The 20,133-nt window shown below is 39.6% G+C and overlaps 1 protein-coding gene across 2 annotated transcripts in view; it reads left to right on the top strand.

Moving 5' to 3' along the window:
* Window positions 1-5,735, top strand: part of NELL2 (neural EGFL like 2) — a 134,897-nt gene extending 129,162 nt beyond the window's left edge. For both annotated transcript variants that reach the window (XM_085043685.1, XM_085043676.1), the window contains 2 exons: window positions 2,008-2,232; window positions 4,923-5,735. In XM_085043685.1, the coding sequence (XP_084899811.1) occupies window positions 2,008-2,232; window positions 4,923-4,973 (276 nt within the window). In that variant the 3' untranslated portion in view covers window positions 4,974-5,735. The remainder of the gene's footprint in view (window positions 1-2,007; window positions 2,233-4,922) is intronic.
* Window positions 5,736-20,133: the final 14,398 nt, after the last annotated feature.

Below are 20,133 nucleotides of genomic sequence, written 5' to 3'. Positions count from 1 at the left end.
TAAGGCTCCTGATACAGCAGCAAGGAAAAGAAGGAAAAACAATATGAGATATTCTATCTGTGAATATTTTCATTTTCATGCATTAGCATCCACTTAATTTCCCCTGAAGTATAATCAAAATCTGGTTTTCCTGAATTTTTGTCAGTATTGTCAAGTTCCTGTCAAAAATACATTTTGACACAATAGGCATATGTAAATTACTTAATCATGAAGATGTTTTCAGCAGAGTGGAGGTCATTTGGATATGGCACCTACACAGCAGCACTCGTGTTCACTAATTCACAGACTGATGAAGTTCTATAAGAAAATTCTATGTATGTATTTATTATCACAGCTGTTAATTTCAAGGATGCTGGTAAATGAAAACCTATTTATTCATTTGGACATTTTGAGTAACAGAAAATAATAAGACTTTGTGCATTTTTTGAAAAAAGTGAAATGAGGTTTGAAAAAAACACACATGTGTTAAAGATTGTAGTCTTTTTCCTAGGCATGTATTTCAGAGTCTGAGCAAAAACTATTCTGCATAATGCTGCTCAGGAAGTTTCCATGACAGAGAAAATCCCAAGACAAAAACAACTTGCTTTTTTCACATGTTGTCTCCAAATATAAAGGCTAGTCCATGTAGCAGCTTTGGCTTGTCAGGGTGTCATGAATAACAGCCAGAAGCCCATTTCTGTAGACTGTGCTTTCAGTGTTACCACTGCTGAAAGCCAATTAAATAGATTACCATGTGCTTCATTGAGTGTCTTAAAAATAAAATTAAATTTAAAAAAAAATCCCTACAATTTAGCATCTTAATAGACATTTCTTTTTTTTTCAAGATGCTATTTCTGTAGCAAAAGTCTGCTTTTTTTCAGTGGTTTTGGAATTTTTTGGGTGACAAAGTACTGTCTACTCCTTGTACTGTCCATCCCCGCAAAAAATAGATTGAAGTATCAAGATCGGTGACTAGATTAAAAGATTGCTTTCATTCTTATCATTGTGCAATTCAAAAAGAACAAAATTGACCCAGATGAGAATTTTGTAAAAGAATAACTTCACAATACTTTCTGCAACAAGTGGAGGAAATTTGGAGCTATGACAAGTGTCTGTGATGTTTTTTTCAGCTTCTGCTCTGAAGATAGTGAACGCCTCATTCTCAAAATCTTAGATACACTTTTTCTGAATAAACTGATTTCCTAGGGCCAAGTGATGTTCTTTTTTCCTCCCTTAAGTCCAGACTGTTCAATCTGTTCTTTATTCTTGAGCAGAATAAATAAATTGGAGGTCAGAGATGGACCAGCTACAAAAAAAAAAAAAAAAAAAAAGTAGTGCATTAATGACTTCAGTGAAGTCTTTTTCTGTGACCAATAGATCTGCATCTTTGGCCCTTGTCCAGAGTGAAGAGAAGCTGATTCCAGCTTCTAGTAACTGATATGATTCATTAAACATATTTAGATTTGTGTTTAGGGATACAGTAACTTCCCCTAAGGATATGTTGGCCTAACACAAGTCTCTGCTCGGACCTTTTCTTACACTGACTGTTCTAAACCCACCATGCAGACATAGCAAACATAAATTTGAGGGCTTTCTGTGGCAAGCCAACAGTCCAAACTGTAAGCAAGAGCTAGGTGAAACTGGAGGTTTTGGCTCACTTTTGCAGTGCAGTCATGTTACAACTGCTGTCACTTGCAGAAGCAGGGCCTCACAAGGACAGACCCATATCCTGTATTGCATAACTTTTATGACTGTAACCATAAAAATGTATAACATTTTTCAGCTGTAGCTTGATGGAGAGTGTACTGAAATAAGTTGAGTCTAACATACTTCCCTGAATGGCATGCAGGAAAAAATCTGATCTGCTGTGTGTCCCACAGTCAGTGAATATCAGTGTTTTCTATGCTGAATTCTGAGCAGGACCAGATGGGACAAAATAGCCTACTAGGAAACATAATGCTGATTCAGAGGAATGGGTGAGAAACAAAATAAGAGCTAATAATATTATCTTGTTCTTTCTGAAAACAGCAAGGAGAAGTTGACTGCTGGCCCTTGCCATGCCCAGAAGTGGACTGTGAATTCAGTGTTCTCCCCGAGAACGAGTGCTGCCCACGCTGTGTCACTGACCCCTGCCAAGCAGACACCATTCGCAATGACATCACTAAAACATGTCTGGATGAAACCAATGTCATTCGCTTCACTGGATCTTCTTGGATTAAGCATGGCACAGAGTGCACCCTCTGCCAGTGCAAGGTAAAAGTTATAAAGATGAAGCTGAGATGTTTCTTCCCAGCTTGTTCTGTGGCACATAAATATTAATGCACTGAGTCCAGTCAGTGAACAGTTGGTGTCTACACTTGTTTTAAAGCATCAGAGATGACAGTAAAAGTGTTCAGCTTAGTTAACTGTACTCTTGCATGTGCTAGAAGCATGGTGTGATGTGCTATCAGGTCAGAAGCAAGGCAACAGCCCATGAGGCAGCCCATGTGGACACAGTACTGGGCTTTGCTTTTCCACCGGGATAGCTCTATCCAATTTCATCATGGAGCTCCAAGCTCCGTGCTGTCCTGGCAACATGCAAATATGGGTATGTAAGCTTAGACTTTACACAAGAAATTAGTTCAGTGTGATAATACAGTGCTACTGGAACTGATTGAATTGCTTTTTGAGAATAGTAATTGTTTTCAGAATAAAAGGACTAGTTACATAGTTACATAGCTTTTGTACTTTAAAATTAATCAATGTGTTTAGAACATTTACTGGTTTTGTAGTCAAAGAAATTCATTGTCTGAGAAGAAAAATTAATGGCTTTGGGCATATATGAATTCTGGCATCTCTTTTTGAGGATGAAAATAAAAAGGGCTTAACATATGAGTTTCTATTCAAAAGAAGCCATAAAGTGAATTGTTTCTTCTGCCACCCGATACTGAAGAGTGATGTTTCCACAGTAGCCAAGGAGAGAGAGACAGCATGATTCATGCATAGTTCTTTAATTATTACTGAAATCTACTGTTGAATTTGGGCTTTATTCTATGTTCTTCCCAAGCAAGATGCTTCCCAAACTCTAACACATGATACAATTAACAACTTTGAAAAGGTACTCATAAAAAATAATCTGTCTTCAACTCCTCCTTCTGTGAGAATTCTGTGTGATAAAGCATTACTTTCTTCCTCCACTTTGCCTGATGCAATACTGTGTGCAATAGGTGCTGCTGTCGAAGCAAAGTCCTTTCTCAAGGACAGTGGTATGCACCAAGTAAGTGTCAGCATTTGTCTTGATGTCAGAACAGGACAGTGGTTAAAAGAAAATGCTGTGATGTGACAGACTGGCTAATGGTTTGAAAGCCAGCTGCTGCCCAAAGGATGTTGAATCAGGTTTAGAGGCAGAAACCTGAACTTTTGGGGTCCATAGCTGGTGCTATACACCAGCTCCAATGCTAGAAGTTACTTTTTGCATGGGCAAGTTGCTAAGATTCTTATGCATCTGGTTCCCCATCTGTGAAATAAATTGTAGTGTGTGGTTCTTCCCTAAAGCCCTTTTGAGACTCAGTGATGGGAAATGTGCTCTTGTTGTACTGCTAATCAGTGGCAGTGCAGAAGGCATGTGTCAGTTCTGATGATGGCCCCCTAAGTACTGCTCCCATCTGGCCTTCTGTGTTAAGCAAAGACTGAACCTTAACCACTGACTGATTGGTATTCAGTATAAACACATACACAGAATAATCAAATGCACTGCTTCATTGTGAACATAGTGAAGATTAAAACAGATACTCTGCCAATCTCCATAGGTTTAATGACTCAGGTGTGAATCTTCCTAAGAAAGAAGAGGTACCACTTTGCCCCTAAGCAAGCCAAATCTTACTCAATTCTCTTTACAGAGCAGTGTTCATTCTGAAATACACTATCTGCTCATATTGCCAGCATTTTAGCATTGCAGTTCTGGATGCAAGCAGCCCACTCCCTCCAGATCAGGATAATTGTGTGCCCAGTTTATACAGTGTTCCTTCTCGTTTTATCCTGTGTCACCCCACTCTTCTCTTGTAAAGCATCTCATGAAAGGTCAACACTCCAGTCTAAGCCTCTCTAAACAAGCTATAGCAAAATAGGTTTACACAAATCCTTTAAGAATTTAGAAACCTGGGCATCAGCTAAAGCAGACTTAGCCACAAAAGCATTTCTAATCACAAGTAAAGAAGGGGGAGAGTAGGATTGTAACCTCCTGTAACAGGAGTGAAAGAAAATGCTTGAATTATTCAGTCCTTGGTCTTTAATAAGTCCTGTAAGTTTAGCCAATTGAATGTATTTGCACTAATTTATAAATAATTCTCAGGGGTTTTTTTGTATTGTAAGAACCAGACTTAAGAAAATAAATAGTAGAGATGCAGAAATGTTTTTCTCCAGTATTTTAATGATGTCCATAGGCAATCTGTTCCCTTAATTTCCCTTAATATTCTCACAAGAATGTCTGGACTATCTGGAAAAAGTTTACAGATTAATGTTTGCTGGTGTTACAGCCAGGATGCATGAAGATGAAGCATTCAGGGCTAAATAAAACCCAGATTCCCTTCTGCCTGATCTGAATAAAATTCCCGAGTGCCTTGTCTTGTTCAACAGCTTTATGTATTTGAGCAGATGCCTGATACCTTTATGTTGGTAGCATTCCTTCCACTGATCCCTGCTTCTTTCAGTTTGGCTGTTGTAGCTCTGGGACACAGACCACAACAAGCCAAGCAATTAGAGGAATCACAATAGCCTGTTCCCTCGGGCAACATAAGGACGTGAGGACAATGTCATGAATCTGATCCAAGTGCATGTTTTGTATTTTACAAATCTTTACGTTCAAATCTGATGGGTGTTTGCAAACAGCTGAGCTTGTTAAATTTGCTTGTTTTGTACAAAATGCAAATGGTTTCAATTCTTCTTTCTGTTTTTCCATCCTTTAGAATGGCCACGTCTGTTGTTCAGTGGATCCACAGTGCCTTCAGGAACTGTGACACCAACAACTATCTCTCACAAGCAGTTTCTGGATAAAGAATTTTCCTTCACAAAAATAGACCTTTAGACCAAAAATTGTTCAGAATTAAAACTAAAATTAGGTTGGTTTTGTCTATCCAAAGCGCAGATACATGATGAACTCGGTTACCTGAATCAGAGTGAAATTTATGGGACTCAAGAAAAGCTCAGATGTGTAAACCTTTGTATGAAGTTAGGCCCAAATCTTCTGGCTATTTGTCTGTCTGGCATCCTTGTGCAGAATGTTTAGGTTAGTGTAAAGTGACACATTGTAATGCTGTACATAATGATGTCAAGATCTAAAATCAACTAGGAGCTCTTAGGGTCTTCCGAAGCTTTGAGAGTCCAATGCTTGACCAGATGTTGCAGATCTACCTAATCATATTTGGAACTGCACAAATGTGTTTGATTGCTTAATGCAGAACTTAGCAGATGTTTGAGTAAAAGGATGAAGCCTTCAGGAATAATGAACCTAGCAGCTAAGACGTGATATGTACAGTATGTGCGCTGAAAAAAAAAAGATACAAGTTATCGTAAAAAACAAAAAAACAAAAGAGAAAAAAAAAACCAAAAAAAAGAAAAAGAAAACCCGTGATGCACAGGCATGGCTTCTTAATGTTTTCTGATGGGAAAAGTCATCAATATTTCCTTGTTTTACTGCACTTACTATTATTTCTTGATTGACTTTGTTCAGTATAAGCTCGTTATTGTGCAAATTTAAATAAATATTTCTCTTACCTTAAGTTTCTGTTTGTGCCATCTTTCCTTTTCAAGGACATAATTTTCATGTGTGCTGTTGCTTCGTCTTCTTCTTTGCCAGCATTCCTGGGCATCTGGACAATACAGGTGAAGCATTGCCCGTCTGGCTCCTCTACATGTGGGAGTTTATGCCCAGCACAACCTTATGCCTGTCATGTCTTACCTTTGTTCAGATACACATAAGTAACTTCATGCATCTGAGTTATTACAGTGGATTAAAAATCAAATTCACATGCCTAAAGATCAGACCCTATGTGCCAGTGGGGTGTTGTCACCCAGAGATGGTAGAGACCATTTGTGTGTGACTTGCATCTGTTCAGATTTACAGGGGATCTTCTCCAAATTCCTGCTCTCTCCAGCTGCCATGGGTTGGTTTGTCTTCTGTAAGCTCTGCAGCTGTTTTTGCTGTTTGTGTGAAGTATCTTAATGCATGGGGATTACTTCAATATGTAAACCCTATTGTCACTACTGTTCTGTTGGGACAGTAAATAAAGGAGGCTACGTGACCAAAGGTATGTTATTCTCAAAGAGAAATAAAGAATAAAGCAATGCTTTCAAACTGCAGGCTGAAAAGGCTGAATTTCTAAAGAATTCATCATGAACAGCGGTGGCAAAACAGGAGAGGATAGAGATGCCCAAGATGACAGCATTCTTTAGGTACTTCTTTAGTACTTGTATTATTTTCAAATTGCCTTGCTGCTCTTCAGCATCTCTCCTACAAGTTCACTAGATTGTCATGAAACCTGGATAGGCAAAACTTCCTTTAATATTACTCCTGTGTGATATGAATTTACAAGGGAAATCCATGTAGGTGGTTGTACAAAACAGAACTATTTCCAGCACAGAGATGCTGCTTCAGTTTCACATACTGGAGGAGATCAAAGGAAACTCATCTAACCCCATGTACCCCTCAAACCCTTGTGTCTACTGAGGACTGGATGGTTTTGGGTTGGGAGATACAAGAGACACTAGGCCACTGAATGCTAATAGGATAAACAAGCCCAAGAAACTAAAAATTTGGAAAAAAAACCAAAACCAAACCACTTCAAGTGGATATTTTACATTCAAAGGTTAAAGTTGTGAAGATTTTCAGACCAAATAAAACCTTTTCCTCATCTAGTCCATAAATAACAGGTATTCAAGGGTGCTTTTTGTGTTTTGTCCTATTCCTGGCAAGCTGTAATCACAATTTTTAAAGGTGAGAGTTAGCTCCCCTAAAACCAAGTTGCTCTCTCTGCAAAGTTTTCTTGCCTGCTAGTAATTGTTGGGAGGTCATGTTTTCTCCTCAGACTCTGAGGCACATCTCCAGTGGATTTCATGAGCAGCTGCATGCCTGATTCTGAGAGAAGGTTTTGCAGAAGTTTATTACCCTCTAAGAACTGCACTTCTATTTCATTCAAGAATAGGTACAAGATAGACATAGAAAATGCATGAAGACTGTAAGTGTCCCTATTTTGGCAATGGTTAAAAAAGTTGTAGGTGAGGCAAGTATCTCTGTCCTTAATCTGGTTCTGTGTATCCTCTGACATTGGTTTCAGGGCTGTGAAAAATATGAGAACTGTAAGGAAAATTAACTCCAGCATTTTTTCAGTCCTTTCTCTAATAGAATTATACTGGTGTTTAATACCAGCTTTTAATCAAAACTGAAATGGTGTATAGATGAAAAACAAACATTCCTTTTTTTTTTTGTTGCCTACCCTGACCTGAGTGCTGGAGGATCTTTCTACTATTGTAGGTTTGTGAAGCACAGTGTAGTACACTAATAGGCTAAGAAGCCAAAAATTGAGACATAAGGTAATAGTTAACACTTGAATCTGATCTCTAAGGAGAGACACTCAGTGTTGCACATATGTAAAGAGCAGAAGTCATACTACTGAACAAAGCAGGAAGTCTCTACTAAAAATAAAAAGAGAATGGGTTCAGTGAATATTGTCTAATTTATCAATGTTTAAGGTTACAAATCAGTTGGGAGTTCCTCTAAAGGTCAGCAACTCCAAGGAGACCTATCAGTGACCCTCATTTTCATTCCTCTTCATCCCCTCTTCCCTATCTCCCTCCTGTTCAGCCCAGCCAGCAATTAGTATCTCATGTTTTTAATTTTCCTTGAGAAGTAAATTTAATTATTATTAAAAATTGATGTCTAATTTCCAGACCTAAATTATCTGTTAGACAATATAGTTCATAGAAACAAAAATACACTTCTGAATGATGCAGGTATGTTGTGCTCTCTTACTGGCCTTTCATTATTGATGCAGTGTTTGCGGTACCAAAATTCAATAACTTCAATAAAGCAATTGTCACCTCTTTGCAGAGTAATTGCCCTAAGTTAATAGACCTACAGATATAATGGCAGAGATGTCTTCAGTTATAATGCTGAATTCAGTGCTGTGGTGACACAGGTTGCCAAAATGCAGCAGCATTGTAAAACTGTTGAAAAGGGACCTAACTCTGCACCTGTGAGTTTCTGGTTCTCACAAATTTACTGGGGGCAATACTAGCCATTGCATTTTTATAGGATTCCTGAAAGTGTGTGTTTAGGCAGGGAGGGCTGTAAAAGTGCCCTCCTTAATTGCCAGCATAGGATCTTGCCATTAACTCCATTGTCCTAGAGCAGGGTCATCCTGGGTCACCTCTGAGAGGCACAATTTCATGAGTCACATTTGAGCTGGCTTCAAATGCAGGATGTGTATGCAGTAGGATCTCCTCCTCCACAGATTCTCTGAAGTGAAGGAGGGTCCCACTGCAGCAAATGGCAGTGCTGAGCTCACATGCCCTCTCAACAGGAGGGAACTCCCTTGATTTTGCAGATAAAAATAGCAGTAGCTTTAAAGTAGGGCTCTGCTAGTTATTTTTTAATAGTGTAACTTACTCACAGGCAAATGCAGTTTTACTTGTCCCCAAAGCAGTTAATAATTTAAGCTAAAATTCACTAGCTAGCTTTTGCCAAGTCTGTAAAGAAAATGTTTCAGAGTAATACAAATAAGAAGACTGGAGCAGCTCTGGCATCTCCTGAGTGGATGGCCTGTGTCTCTTCTTCATCTGTGTCTTCTTCTGCACTGGTAAAAAGCTCACTGCAGTCATGTCCTCTACCCAAGTCACAGTCATATTCACCAAGTCACAATCTTGGCTCTGTCTCCTGTTTTATTTTCCAATTAAAAATTAAAAACTTCTTGTTGCTTTAGCAGAGTGGCCAAACCTCTGTCCTGGGAGTGTACAAAGTATACCACTGGATTTTTTAGTAAGGAGAAGCATTTTAGAGAGGGTCTGAAAAGAAAAAGGCAATGTTAAAAGCTGGTTTTCATATCTCTGTGGCTGTTTATCAGCCGTGTGAATGGCCACTAGCATGTCAGTGTATTTCACTTTTTTCTTTTTGTCAGTAAGATTCTGATGCAAAATGATAAAAATAAAAAATCAACTGTTGAAATGAATCTAGGTCTGCACTAATCAGAATTTTCTTATTGCCAGAATTTATGCAGTCTGTAAAATACCAAACAGGATTTTTTTACTATAGCAGGAGATTGGCAACCCTGTATCCTATTAATCTGTTTGTAGATTATTTCTCTAACTTCAAACTCTAACTACTACAAACCATAACAATCTATTGACCACATAATATTTCATCCATAAGACAACCAAACTCAATAACTCTGCTTCATCTTAAAATTTGTTTTTTCAGTAATCTCATGTTACCATTTAAGACTTCAAATGTAACTCTCAGTATGTCATTTATGTATCAGCAGTATTGCTTGGAACTATAAAATAAAATTGTTTAAGGGTTTATTTTAGGACTGAGTCATATAGAAAAACCAGAATAACTAGATCTGCATCACTACAGGTAGACAGCAACCATCTAAATAGAACAGAAACAAAGTAAAGACTCCCTAGCAATTTCATGGTGGGGAGGGAAATTTCATGTGGGGAGATGGGAACAAAACCAAAAAAACAGCAATCGCACTGATGTTAACTTGGTCCTGTCCCTCTTTGAATAACTGTTGATCTGAACAAATGGGATGCAGTTTTTGCATGGTTAACTTTGTTTTTGCAAAGATCTCCTTAGTTGATGCTGCTTTTCAATATTTCATCTGACTGACTGAACCACTGCCTTTTTCTGTTTATTTTCTTAGTGCCTTTGGTAAAAATGTAAAAAAATGCCTAGGACCCTGCCAGTACAGGTTCCTAGTGCTCTGCACCACTGTTGGAGCATCCTGCCCCAAGGCAGCTGTGGGCACGAGGGCAGCTGAAGTGGGAGTACCACCCTACCTAAAGGTGTCTCTGTGCAATCCTGCTGGTTTTATCAGCTGTCTCTAGTTGGGTGCTCCTTAAGCTGTGACCAGAATGACCCAGCTCAAGCTGATTCCTCTTGCAACCTTGCAAGGCAAAGCCTCCCTTTTTGGCTGCCATTTGTGGATCTTGCAAGGCACGTGGTTTGTCAGTGCAAAGAGATACAGGGGTGAGATTGGTGCTGTCCCAAGAGCTCCCATATCACCCCAACATGTGCAACCGATAGCTCAGGAAAAGTAAGGTCTGCCTGCAAGTCAGGAACAAAAAGGTCTTGGTGTCTGGCAAGAAGCCAGGCCCTGTAGTCATTTTCCAAGGCAAAAATTTGTGTTTGCCTCATTCACAGGGGACAAATTGTGATCACTCACAAACATGTCTCAAAGTGCAGTCCTCTCACTGCTTTGCTGATTCATGATCATGCAGCTCTGCAGGACTTAGCCCAGTCAGCTGAGGGCTAGCCCAATGCCATGGCCAGCTTCCCCTCCACAGCTCCTCTTTGGGGAGAGGCCTGTGGATGCAGCTTTCCAGCTGGTGCTTGCATGGCCTGGGCTGGGCAGCTCCTCTTGCCCTGCCCACATGGGCAAATGGCTGGTGACAAATGGGTGTCAAAGCCCAGTTAATGAAGACAGTGTTAAAATTTGGTCTTGCAGACACTGCAGGTGACGAGCTGAGGAGGTAATATTAATATCACTTAAACGATCTTTTTAAAAATTTGTCTCTTTTTTCATTTAAAATGTCCATTGTGTAATAATTACATTTGATGGACCCTGATGCTCCTTTGAAAAACACAACACGTGAGAAGGAAATTATTCTTTCATCACTTGGTAGAGCTGTGTGGCTGCTCAGCTGCTGTTGCCTTCAAAGGAAAGAGAAATGCAACCCATGGAGCCTGTGGTCCCACCACAGCTCAGCAGAAACACACAGAGCACACTGCCCAGTGCGAGTGACACTGCCTGCCTGCCCTGGGCAGCCTCCAGCCTCAGCAGCAAGAGCACTCTCTGAACATCCCTGTCACTAGAATGGAAATGGTGTGTTGTTCCCACCCTCATCTCCTCGGTGGCTGGCAGTATCAGTACCTGGCAGGTCACTTTCAGTGTTGGCCTCTGTCAGCATGGCTCTCATAACAGGTAATTTCATTCTCCCGTGTTTTCAAACTTGCTTACATGGAATTTATCACTTCTTGGGCTAGAGATCACTCATGTTGGTTTAGAGGTTTCAGCTAGTGTTAAACATCCCTTTATAAAAATTAAAATATATGGATTCCCACTGTTCATTTTATACATCCCTAATATACTGTACAGTTAAAGTAATTGAATTCAGATAGATTTTGAAGTCAAATTCTTTCTTTAGTCCTGTTTTTCACATTTCAGACTCATCTGTGTTTTCTGTTACTCTGGAAATTGAGCAAAACTGAGTAAGTGGTTGCTGAAATTCTAATTAACTTTGTTTTCTTTTTGAATAAGGATTAAATCAGACCAAGATTCTACTTGTGGGTTTTTTAACAGAAGCAGCTTCCAAAATCTGCAGCCCAGAAGGCCAGATTGCACCCTCACACTCACAGGTCTAATTTTTTGAATCCTCTTATACCAAAATTTAAAATGCTTCATCAATTCCCAGAAAAGCTATAGATGTTCAGACATTTATATGGCCCATTTAAGTGATCTTTTTGTTTCTTATATAGCAAGTTTTTGTCATTTGTGTAGCTTTCAAGTGATTTTTGCATGCTTCATGTATTTGAATTGCTTCTTGTGGGTAATATCCCTTTGCACATAAAGCTTCTCAGCTGTTGAATTTGATTTTTTTAGTTATTAGAATTTAAGGTTCATATATGAAATATATTCCTGAAATATATACACCTGGTCAGCAAAAGAAAATCCTAAAGAGCTGAATTTGGTCCAGTACACATAGTAATGAAGGCAAAACTGTGTTTGATTTAGTATTTGACATAGTTTCTGTTTTATTGTGTTCAGCTGTGTTCCAGCAGGTTTGCATTAATCTACTTTATAAGTATAAACCTGGATTCTGAACAATCAATCAGTACAAGGTCAACTGCAGCTATTGCCTGCCTGGTGTGAATCAAAACTTAAGACACATGGTGTCTTGCATGGGAGACAGAAGCTTTATGAGTTTCTGCAGTTTGCCAGGCTTTAGAGTAGCTAACTCCCCAAGACTCAGCCCCGTTCGCAAGGATCTTTGATATTTGGTCGATTAGTCTAAAAATACCATTTATTAGACACAGAAAATAACAAACATACAAACATAGAACCCATTGACATACATACACATACAATGAATGCATAATTGCAACACTATAATAGCTAAAATGCAATTATGGGGTAAAAGCTTGCTTGAACTATAAAAATAGTTTAAAAAAATGCAAGTTAAGAAATGCTTGCTTGAACTATGCTTGAGCTATAAAATAGATGAAAATGCAAGTTAAGGAAGGTACCTATAAGTTAGCCGGAATAATACAATTTAGGAAACCAATGATCTTACTAAATCCAATTTTGGAGCTGAGATGCATTTGTATCTTCACCCAATCCCATGAGAAGTAACCACAAGGCTGTGTCCAGACACCTGGGGAGAAAACGTTTCCTCACGCTCCAATGTCCATGTAGAAAAGCTTCTACCTTTCTGAGATTTCGTGGTGTTTTTATCGGGAAAAGAATGTGGATTTGCGGTCACTTAAAAATTTTTCACATTCTCTCAGTGTCTCACCTTGACTTCCAGGCGCCAGTACTAGATAGCCAGGATTAAGCAATCAACCTAATCTGAGCCATCCATCTCCGGCCAGCGATCAGGGAGAGAGAGGAGGGGGAGGGGGGAGCATCCTGCTACACATGGACATTTGTAAGAAAATAGAGAAGCAGAGATTTCACTGTCACCAAAATGCTTTTCATGTTCAAAAATAGATATACGGAACGGTTTCAAGTGAATTAGGTAATAAGTTTTTTGCCAGATTTTGAGAGCAAGATCAGGGGAAAACATAGAGGTGAATTTATAGTGTATTTACTGAGTACTGTACTGGTCTACACCAGAAAATCCTGAGATGGCACTGACTGAATAGAGCAGATATTGGTCAGTGGTTAAAAAATGTCTTCCTATTAACTAAATGAAGTGGTCACTGCTTGTGGTTGTGTAGCCACATCCTTTGTACTGTTTTGGTGTAAAAGTACCTAGTTCTGACAGGAACCTCCTGCCATGGAGACCTGGCAGCAGCAGGAGAGCTGGCACAGCTGCTGGCACAGCTGCTGTCCCTGACAGACATCAGGGAGTGGACCCAAGACCCAGAGAAGTCTACGGAGATTTCCATGTCAAGGTCCAATTATTATGATTATTAGAGAGATGTCTCTGCCTGAATTAAAGTCCAAATGGACCATATGCAGAAGTCTATAATGAGGATTTTATCTAATAATAATGTGAGGTGGAAATAGAAAGAAATTGGAAAAAAGTGGAGGGTGGAGACAAAGAGAGTGACAGAGAGATTAAGTGTGAAGTTATCACCACCCATGGATCCAGTAGGTGTGCTGTTGGTTGTCTCTGGTCTTCTGGTCTTCTCAGTGGTGGAAGTCTCATGAAACCTGGACTTCAATGGGTTAATATACATCCAGGTGTATGTGATCACTGCCAAGTACCTCCCCAGGAGGGGAGTAGTTTTACATCGTCTTTTGCAACACTTTGCATCTGTTGCAACACCGTGGATCATGTGCAGTCCTCTGGTGGAACACATTCAATCTCTTACACACCAAGGCTGTGAAATATTTATTCATATGCTAAATGAAAGAGTGTTATCAATCAGTGATTTTCAGTATGGTTGGAATATTTACACATCATATCTGGAACAGGGCAGATGTGGTCTTCCCTCATCTTCTCCACTGGGATGAAGTTCAAAGAGGCTATAAATATAAATAAAAAAACCTGAAAATTATGACAACTAGAAAGGAATTTTTCTCTTTTGTTTTACTGAGGCAAAAAGAAAAGAAGTCAAATGTGTCTTAAATGTATTCTGGTTTCTGAGAGGAGACTTGGGTTGGTAATGTCAGGAAGGTGCTGGCTGTGTCTCTAGAAGTGTCCCAAAGAAAAGGATCCACTTGGTGTGGGGCAGCTTTTCAAAGAGTGCACAATCAGGGGCAGCAGTGCAAAAAATTACAGACACAAAGAACAAGAAGGACTTGCAGACATGTGACTGAAACACCATGGCTGCAAAAAGTGTGGATCAGGTTGGTCCAGTTGTGAGCCTTAGTGCCCCTAATTACAGATGCAACCTGTTGGCTTATCATCAATGGCTTAACAGGAAGATTACTTTCACAGTGGTTCCCTGATAAATGTCTGCTTGCTCATTAACATAGCTGACATTTCCTAACTCTGCTTAGTTATGCAGCCTGAGTTAATTCACCTTCTGTTTGGTTCATAGGCCAAAGTTCAAATGGAACAAATTTTTGATCCTATTTGTACAGCTGAGTATAATTTCCCTCCTTTGGGGTCAGAATAATAACTTCAAGCCCAGAAGAAAAACCAAACCCCTGAAACAGCAGAAAGCTCATTTGTGTTTATTCTGGGGCAAAACTTATTTTGAACTCTGAATATGATTTCTTCTTGTTAATCACTTGCACCTTTATCTCTGAACAGTAGTAATTCCTCAAATCTGTTTTGCTTTCCCACGAGGCCTATGCAATAATTTTACATATGTACCCCATTAAAGTAGCAAATATTTTTTCAACATATTTAAAGAAAATAAATGGATATGCTCACTGGATGTGTGTTGTTAAAACTGGCAAAGTTTATGATACGGGAAGATGACATAATATGTCAAACCAAAGCCTGTCTTTAAAGAACTTCATTTATCATTACCTGAATTTGTAAGGTATGAATCAGAAAATGTTTAGCCTGAAGAAATAAATAGAACTAGAGAATATTTTTCTGAAATGTTTGTTTCAACATCATAAATTTTCAGGAAACAGTAATGGCAGTAATGAATCAGGTGAATGTTTGATTTCAAGGGCTCCTTGGGACCATCTAGAACTACTCACCTAAACAGAAGCTGTACACAAGTGAGCTGTGTTGCAGTGGCATGTCTCAGTGCTCTTCTGGGATGGAGGAGACTGCAGTGGTAGACCCTTCTCTGTTTCCTTCTTCACTTGCTCTGGAAGCAAGTGCCTGGCCATTACCTCCTGCACATTTCTGGTCCCATTCCCATGTTTTCCTTTTCCTTATGCTTCATTTTCAGTTCAATTAAAAAAAGCCATCTCTTTTCCCAGCTGAGTGCCATAGCCTAGAGCTGAGCTGTCTTGTCTTTACTCAGTCTCCTTTTGGCCCAGGTCACTTGCATTCCTGGATGTCCAGTTACAGCAAGGCATGTAGTGGACAAGAGGAAGGACCTCCCATCAATATGCCTCCCCAAGCCCTGCAGCTGGGATTTTAAAATGTCCTTTAGGGAAGTCCTCTAGGAGACAGAAAACTGAATGCCACAGCCTAAGGGCCCTGTGGCAAGAGTTTGTCAGCACTGCCAATGCACACAGATTTAGAGCAAATCAAATAGCAGAATGGCATCTGATCATGCACTTGCCATTTTCATTCATGGATTGCTAAATATTTCTTAAAATACTGGTTTACAGAAAAATCACAATCTTTTAGTAAATATTGTTTAATTTAAAGGATAAAATTTGCATGGGACATAATCTTAGTGTCATTTATAACTCACTAAGATGCTTTTATTCACTGGACCAGACAGTCATTTGTTAACATCCATGAAACTTCAAAAATGTCACATTAGTCACTGCAGAGCTCCCATTTATTCCCAACATACATCAGAAACAAAGTCAGAATTACAGAGAAAGCATTAATAAAAAATTGACACTAAAGACTGCAAGGACTGTTGCAAAGTGCATTTCCTAATATGCATCAAGAGCTAACAATATAAAAAATTCTATACAATTCATGCTTAATATAGTATGGTTTGATTTTTCAAAAAGAACAACACATTTTACACTAGGCCTAAAATTGTCTCCATAAATAATAAACCATCTGAAAGCACTAGATCAGTGCAGATGAGCAGAAACAGTGGCATCATGGTGAGTGTTCCTAGAGTCCCTCCCATGTTTAGGTGGTGACAGGTAGGTAAGGAACATGGTCCTCCCTTTCTGATCACAAGTGATTGACATTGACATGGAAGATTTAAAGCCAGTGAATGAACTGCAGAGGACATGAACTCACAGGCAGCACAAGTGACCAACAAGGGAGCTGATTCTGCACCACAATTAAAATAAAGGAACTCATTCTCTCCACTTCTCTGTGAAGGACTTTTCACTTTCTTTGAGGGCCATTAGTGGGGCAGGAAACCAAACCAATAACTCATCTGGGGCATTTTTCCTCATCCCTTTTCCTTTCCCTGCTCTTTGTTTTCTGTGTTCCTGAGGTTTATCTGCTGAGCTTCCTAGCACTGCATGCACAATATTTTCACTCATGTGTCTTGCTTTGCTTTCATGTTCTGTGGCCACTAAAAACAAAACCTAACCAAAAAGCCACTGAGGAATATTCGGAAAAGCCAACAAGGCTGTTTAAAGAGACTGTACATTGCATAAATGAGAGACCATTTAGAAGAACAACCTGATGTCTTCATAAGCAAAAGTGGCTCTTTTTCCGTGTAATGGCATGCTTTTGAGCCTCCCTCTTGCCTCCCAATTTTATGCTTGTCAAAGATAGAGCCAGAAGGTCACAACCACTTTATTCTCCCCACTGTACAAATCAGCCTCTGAAAACTTTCACTTCTTAGTGTATTTCAATTATTTATGATGCCAAACCTAGTTTGAACAAATACACTTCTAGGCCTGAATCTGGAAGCTAAAAGGGGGAAAAAATGGCATCACAACTCATTAGAAGTGGGCGATGCCAGACGGGAAAATAGAGAGAAATTCTCCTAGTTCTCCTTTGTTGGACAGCAAGTCATGGGGAACATAAAGCATCTGGCTTTCTTTACATTGTTCAAAGTGTTCATTTGAAACTATACTGTCCTGATATACTTCTTAATATTCCATTTGGATGTACAGCTGAGACACATGCAAACACATGCAAATCTCCCAAACAGACTGGGTTTAATGTGTCAGACTAGACATGCTAGACAGGCTGCTGAAGTCTTAATGGGAGCCAAAATAAGCATCTTACCAGTTACATCTCACCTGATTGATATTCTTGGAAGATGCCTTTGAGAATTTGTCAAAAGCAAGGATTGGAGTAATCCATTCCTATTAGGGAGTACTGAGTCTAGCAGCCTCAGAGTGGGGAACCTGCTGTAGCTCCCTGCCTCCAGACCAGGAATCCATGTGCCCCAATCCCAGAGCCATTCCCCTTGGCCCCCAGGCCAGGTGCCTCATTTAACAGCTGGTTTATCTTGGTGCTGGTCAGACAAGCACTGACAACACCCCCTTGTTGTGCCCTGTGCTGGCACCATGGGCACACATGGGCTTTTGTGGACCTCAGAACTCATTTGGACCTGCAGGAGCCCTGAATGGGAAGGCATAGGGTTTGAAGGGACAGTGGGCTTTCCAATCTTGTTACAGGAGATGTGCACGATGTGCATGAGCCTGGTTTGTGCATGACCCTGGTTTGTCAGCATATGACCCAGGATGGGGTACAGAGCCCTGTGCAAAAAAGAAGGGCACAAAAAAGGAAGTTGCACACACTCCATGTTCTCAGCTTAGTGCTGGTCAGGGTTGGACTCCATCTCTCACATGTGTTCTTCACATTATATACATATACAGACGATGAGGCTTGTTTCCTGAATTTTCATTGTGAGGGTTGTTTATGGGAATTGCTGGGCTTGGGTTTTTCATGTTTAATCTCCTCCCATATGATCGCAGGGCCGTGATCAGTCTGCATTTGTGGTTGTTTTTTGGGGAGGATATTGAGGGATGTCCCCCCTTTTGAACTTTCTTGATTCAAAACAAGTCCCCAGAAGCCGCTGCTCAGGAAGAGCATCGCATTCTCTGCAGTGCTCCAAGCAGAGCAGCTCCCCTCCTTCTGCCCGTGGGGATCTGCGGCAGGCTGCCCCTCCCGGCTCCACGCCTTTCACTGGGGTCCTCCCGCTGGGTTTTGTCCTTCTCACTGGCAACACTTTTGGAAACTGAAAAAGGCCTGTTTATCCCCTAGCTCATTTAAATGCAGACAGGCTAATTCTGTGGCTATTTAAAGTAATGGCAGTCAATAGAACAGATGTTTAGGACGTGAGTGCTGGACTATCATTAAAAGATATGGTCTATGATTAAAAGATATTTTTCCTATGGGAAACTGCAGTCCTCTGAGACTTTTTGGCTTATTAAGAAAGTTTTGAGCTACAATGTCTCTCTAGCAGAGATAAAATAATGCAAACTTGCTACTGATGCGAGGAGCGTGTTGTTCTCATTCCCACTAATGTTTCTGGACCTTCAGACTATTCTGTTTTGATTCTTGTAGGTAAGTAACTCTGAGTAGAAAGAATGAAGTATCCTATGTTGTTGTATATTGAGATTTTCATTTCTTGCAACTACCTACAGGTACCCTTGACTTTACCCTGTGATTTCATAATATTATATAATGTCATACAATATATAATAAATTATATTTTCCACTCTGATTTCCTCTTGCACACTATTTTCTAGATAAGAGATCATTCTGGGTGCTTAGATTGATAATTTCAAGGATACAGAATGGATTTAGCTGCACACATTTCCTTGAAATGAGCAGCAACTCTTTCTAATTTAATGGAATGATTCTGAAAAATTGCATACTTACAGCCTATTTTTAACAACGGAATTATTTCCTTTCAGGAAAAAATCCTCCATAACATGGGAAGCTGCAGCATGTAAGCCAGTTGTTAACTACATCAATTCTCACCAGGAGCAAATCTAGTGCTGTGTGTTCATTTTTTTGGTTAGTAATGTGAATCAAGCTTTATTTGGTAAATAAAAAGCTTTGTGTTGCAAAAGTTTTCCAACATCTCATTTAGAGTGCAATAAACTGTGTGGTGTTTCCTAGCCTTGTGGCTCCTCTAAGTTTCTGATCGTACGGTATCAGAAAAATCAATATCTCATTTCTCTCATCAGCCAGATGGATAGGCCAGGCAAGGGCTTCAGCCAAGCCTTTGTGCCATTCTGACAGGGGAAAAAACATGTTTTCCCTATTTCAAGCTGTACTGTTTACAAGCAGCTATTGACAGCTTTGCAGTACTTTCTCTCGGTAAGATCTATCACAGTAGAACTTTAAAGTCTTGCTGGCTTGGCTGTATTTCTTATACCTCCTCACCAAGTACAGCTATAAATTCTTAAAGTGGTTACTTTTGCATGTGCTCACTAAATGTTGAGATTAGCCATGCAATAAAGGAAGTGCTCTGAATTTACAGTCAGCCTGATTTATGCTGACCCTTCCAAAAGAAGGTGTCAGGAGATTTTGGCTTACAAAAACCTGGCAAATACACTGCCATGCCTGCTGATGAAATTAGTTTCCCTGCATGGCTTTGTGGCATAGCTCTTTGTATCTGTTGCAAAACAAGTTGGTGGAGAACCAACTGGCAGTGGAAATGGTTTGTTTTTCTGTTTTGTGGATGTCATGGTACACATTAAAGTAAAGGGTAATTGTTAATACCAGGATTTGGGAGAATACTAATATTTATATTAAGAGTATTTTCAAAATTAGAAGAGAGAGGAAAACAGTTATATTTTGTAATGCATTCACCAAATTTAAAGCATTATTAGTAAAAGCATTGATTTTTGATTTGTATGCAGATTATATCATAATCACATCCAAATAAGAGTATTAAAAGATAATCAGACCTTGCAATTGCCAAGTGAATAATGCAATGTACGGGAATATCAAATAAGAATTATCCATTTAGTTCTGGTTGGTGATCCCACTCATGGTCCTTATTACACATTATTTTTTCCACAGAGACACTGCTTGTCAAAATGAGAACCCTGAAATTATTTCCCTCTGTATTAACAGCGGCTGAGCACACGGAAAGCCCTCCACAACAGTTTCTTCAGTTATGTCACTGCCTATAAGATGGTTGTAGAGTTAGCTTCAAGAAAACCAGTACTGGCAGTTAGTGAATCTCAAGCACTATCAGCATAGTAA

Source organism: Lichenostomus cassidix, chromosome 1Aa, assembly GCF_008360975.1.
Source record: "Lichenostomus cassidix isolate B80296 chromosome 1Aa, HeHo_3.0, whole genome shotgun sequence".
NCBI lineage: Eukaryota > Metazoa > Chordata > Aves > Passeriformes > Meliphagidae > Lichenostomus > Lichenostomus cassidix.
The sequence above is the reverse complement of the archived record's forward strand: the minus strand, read 5'-3'. Positions and strand labels throughout refer to the sequence as shown.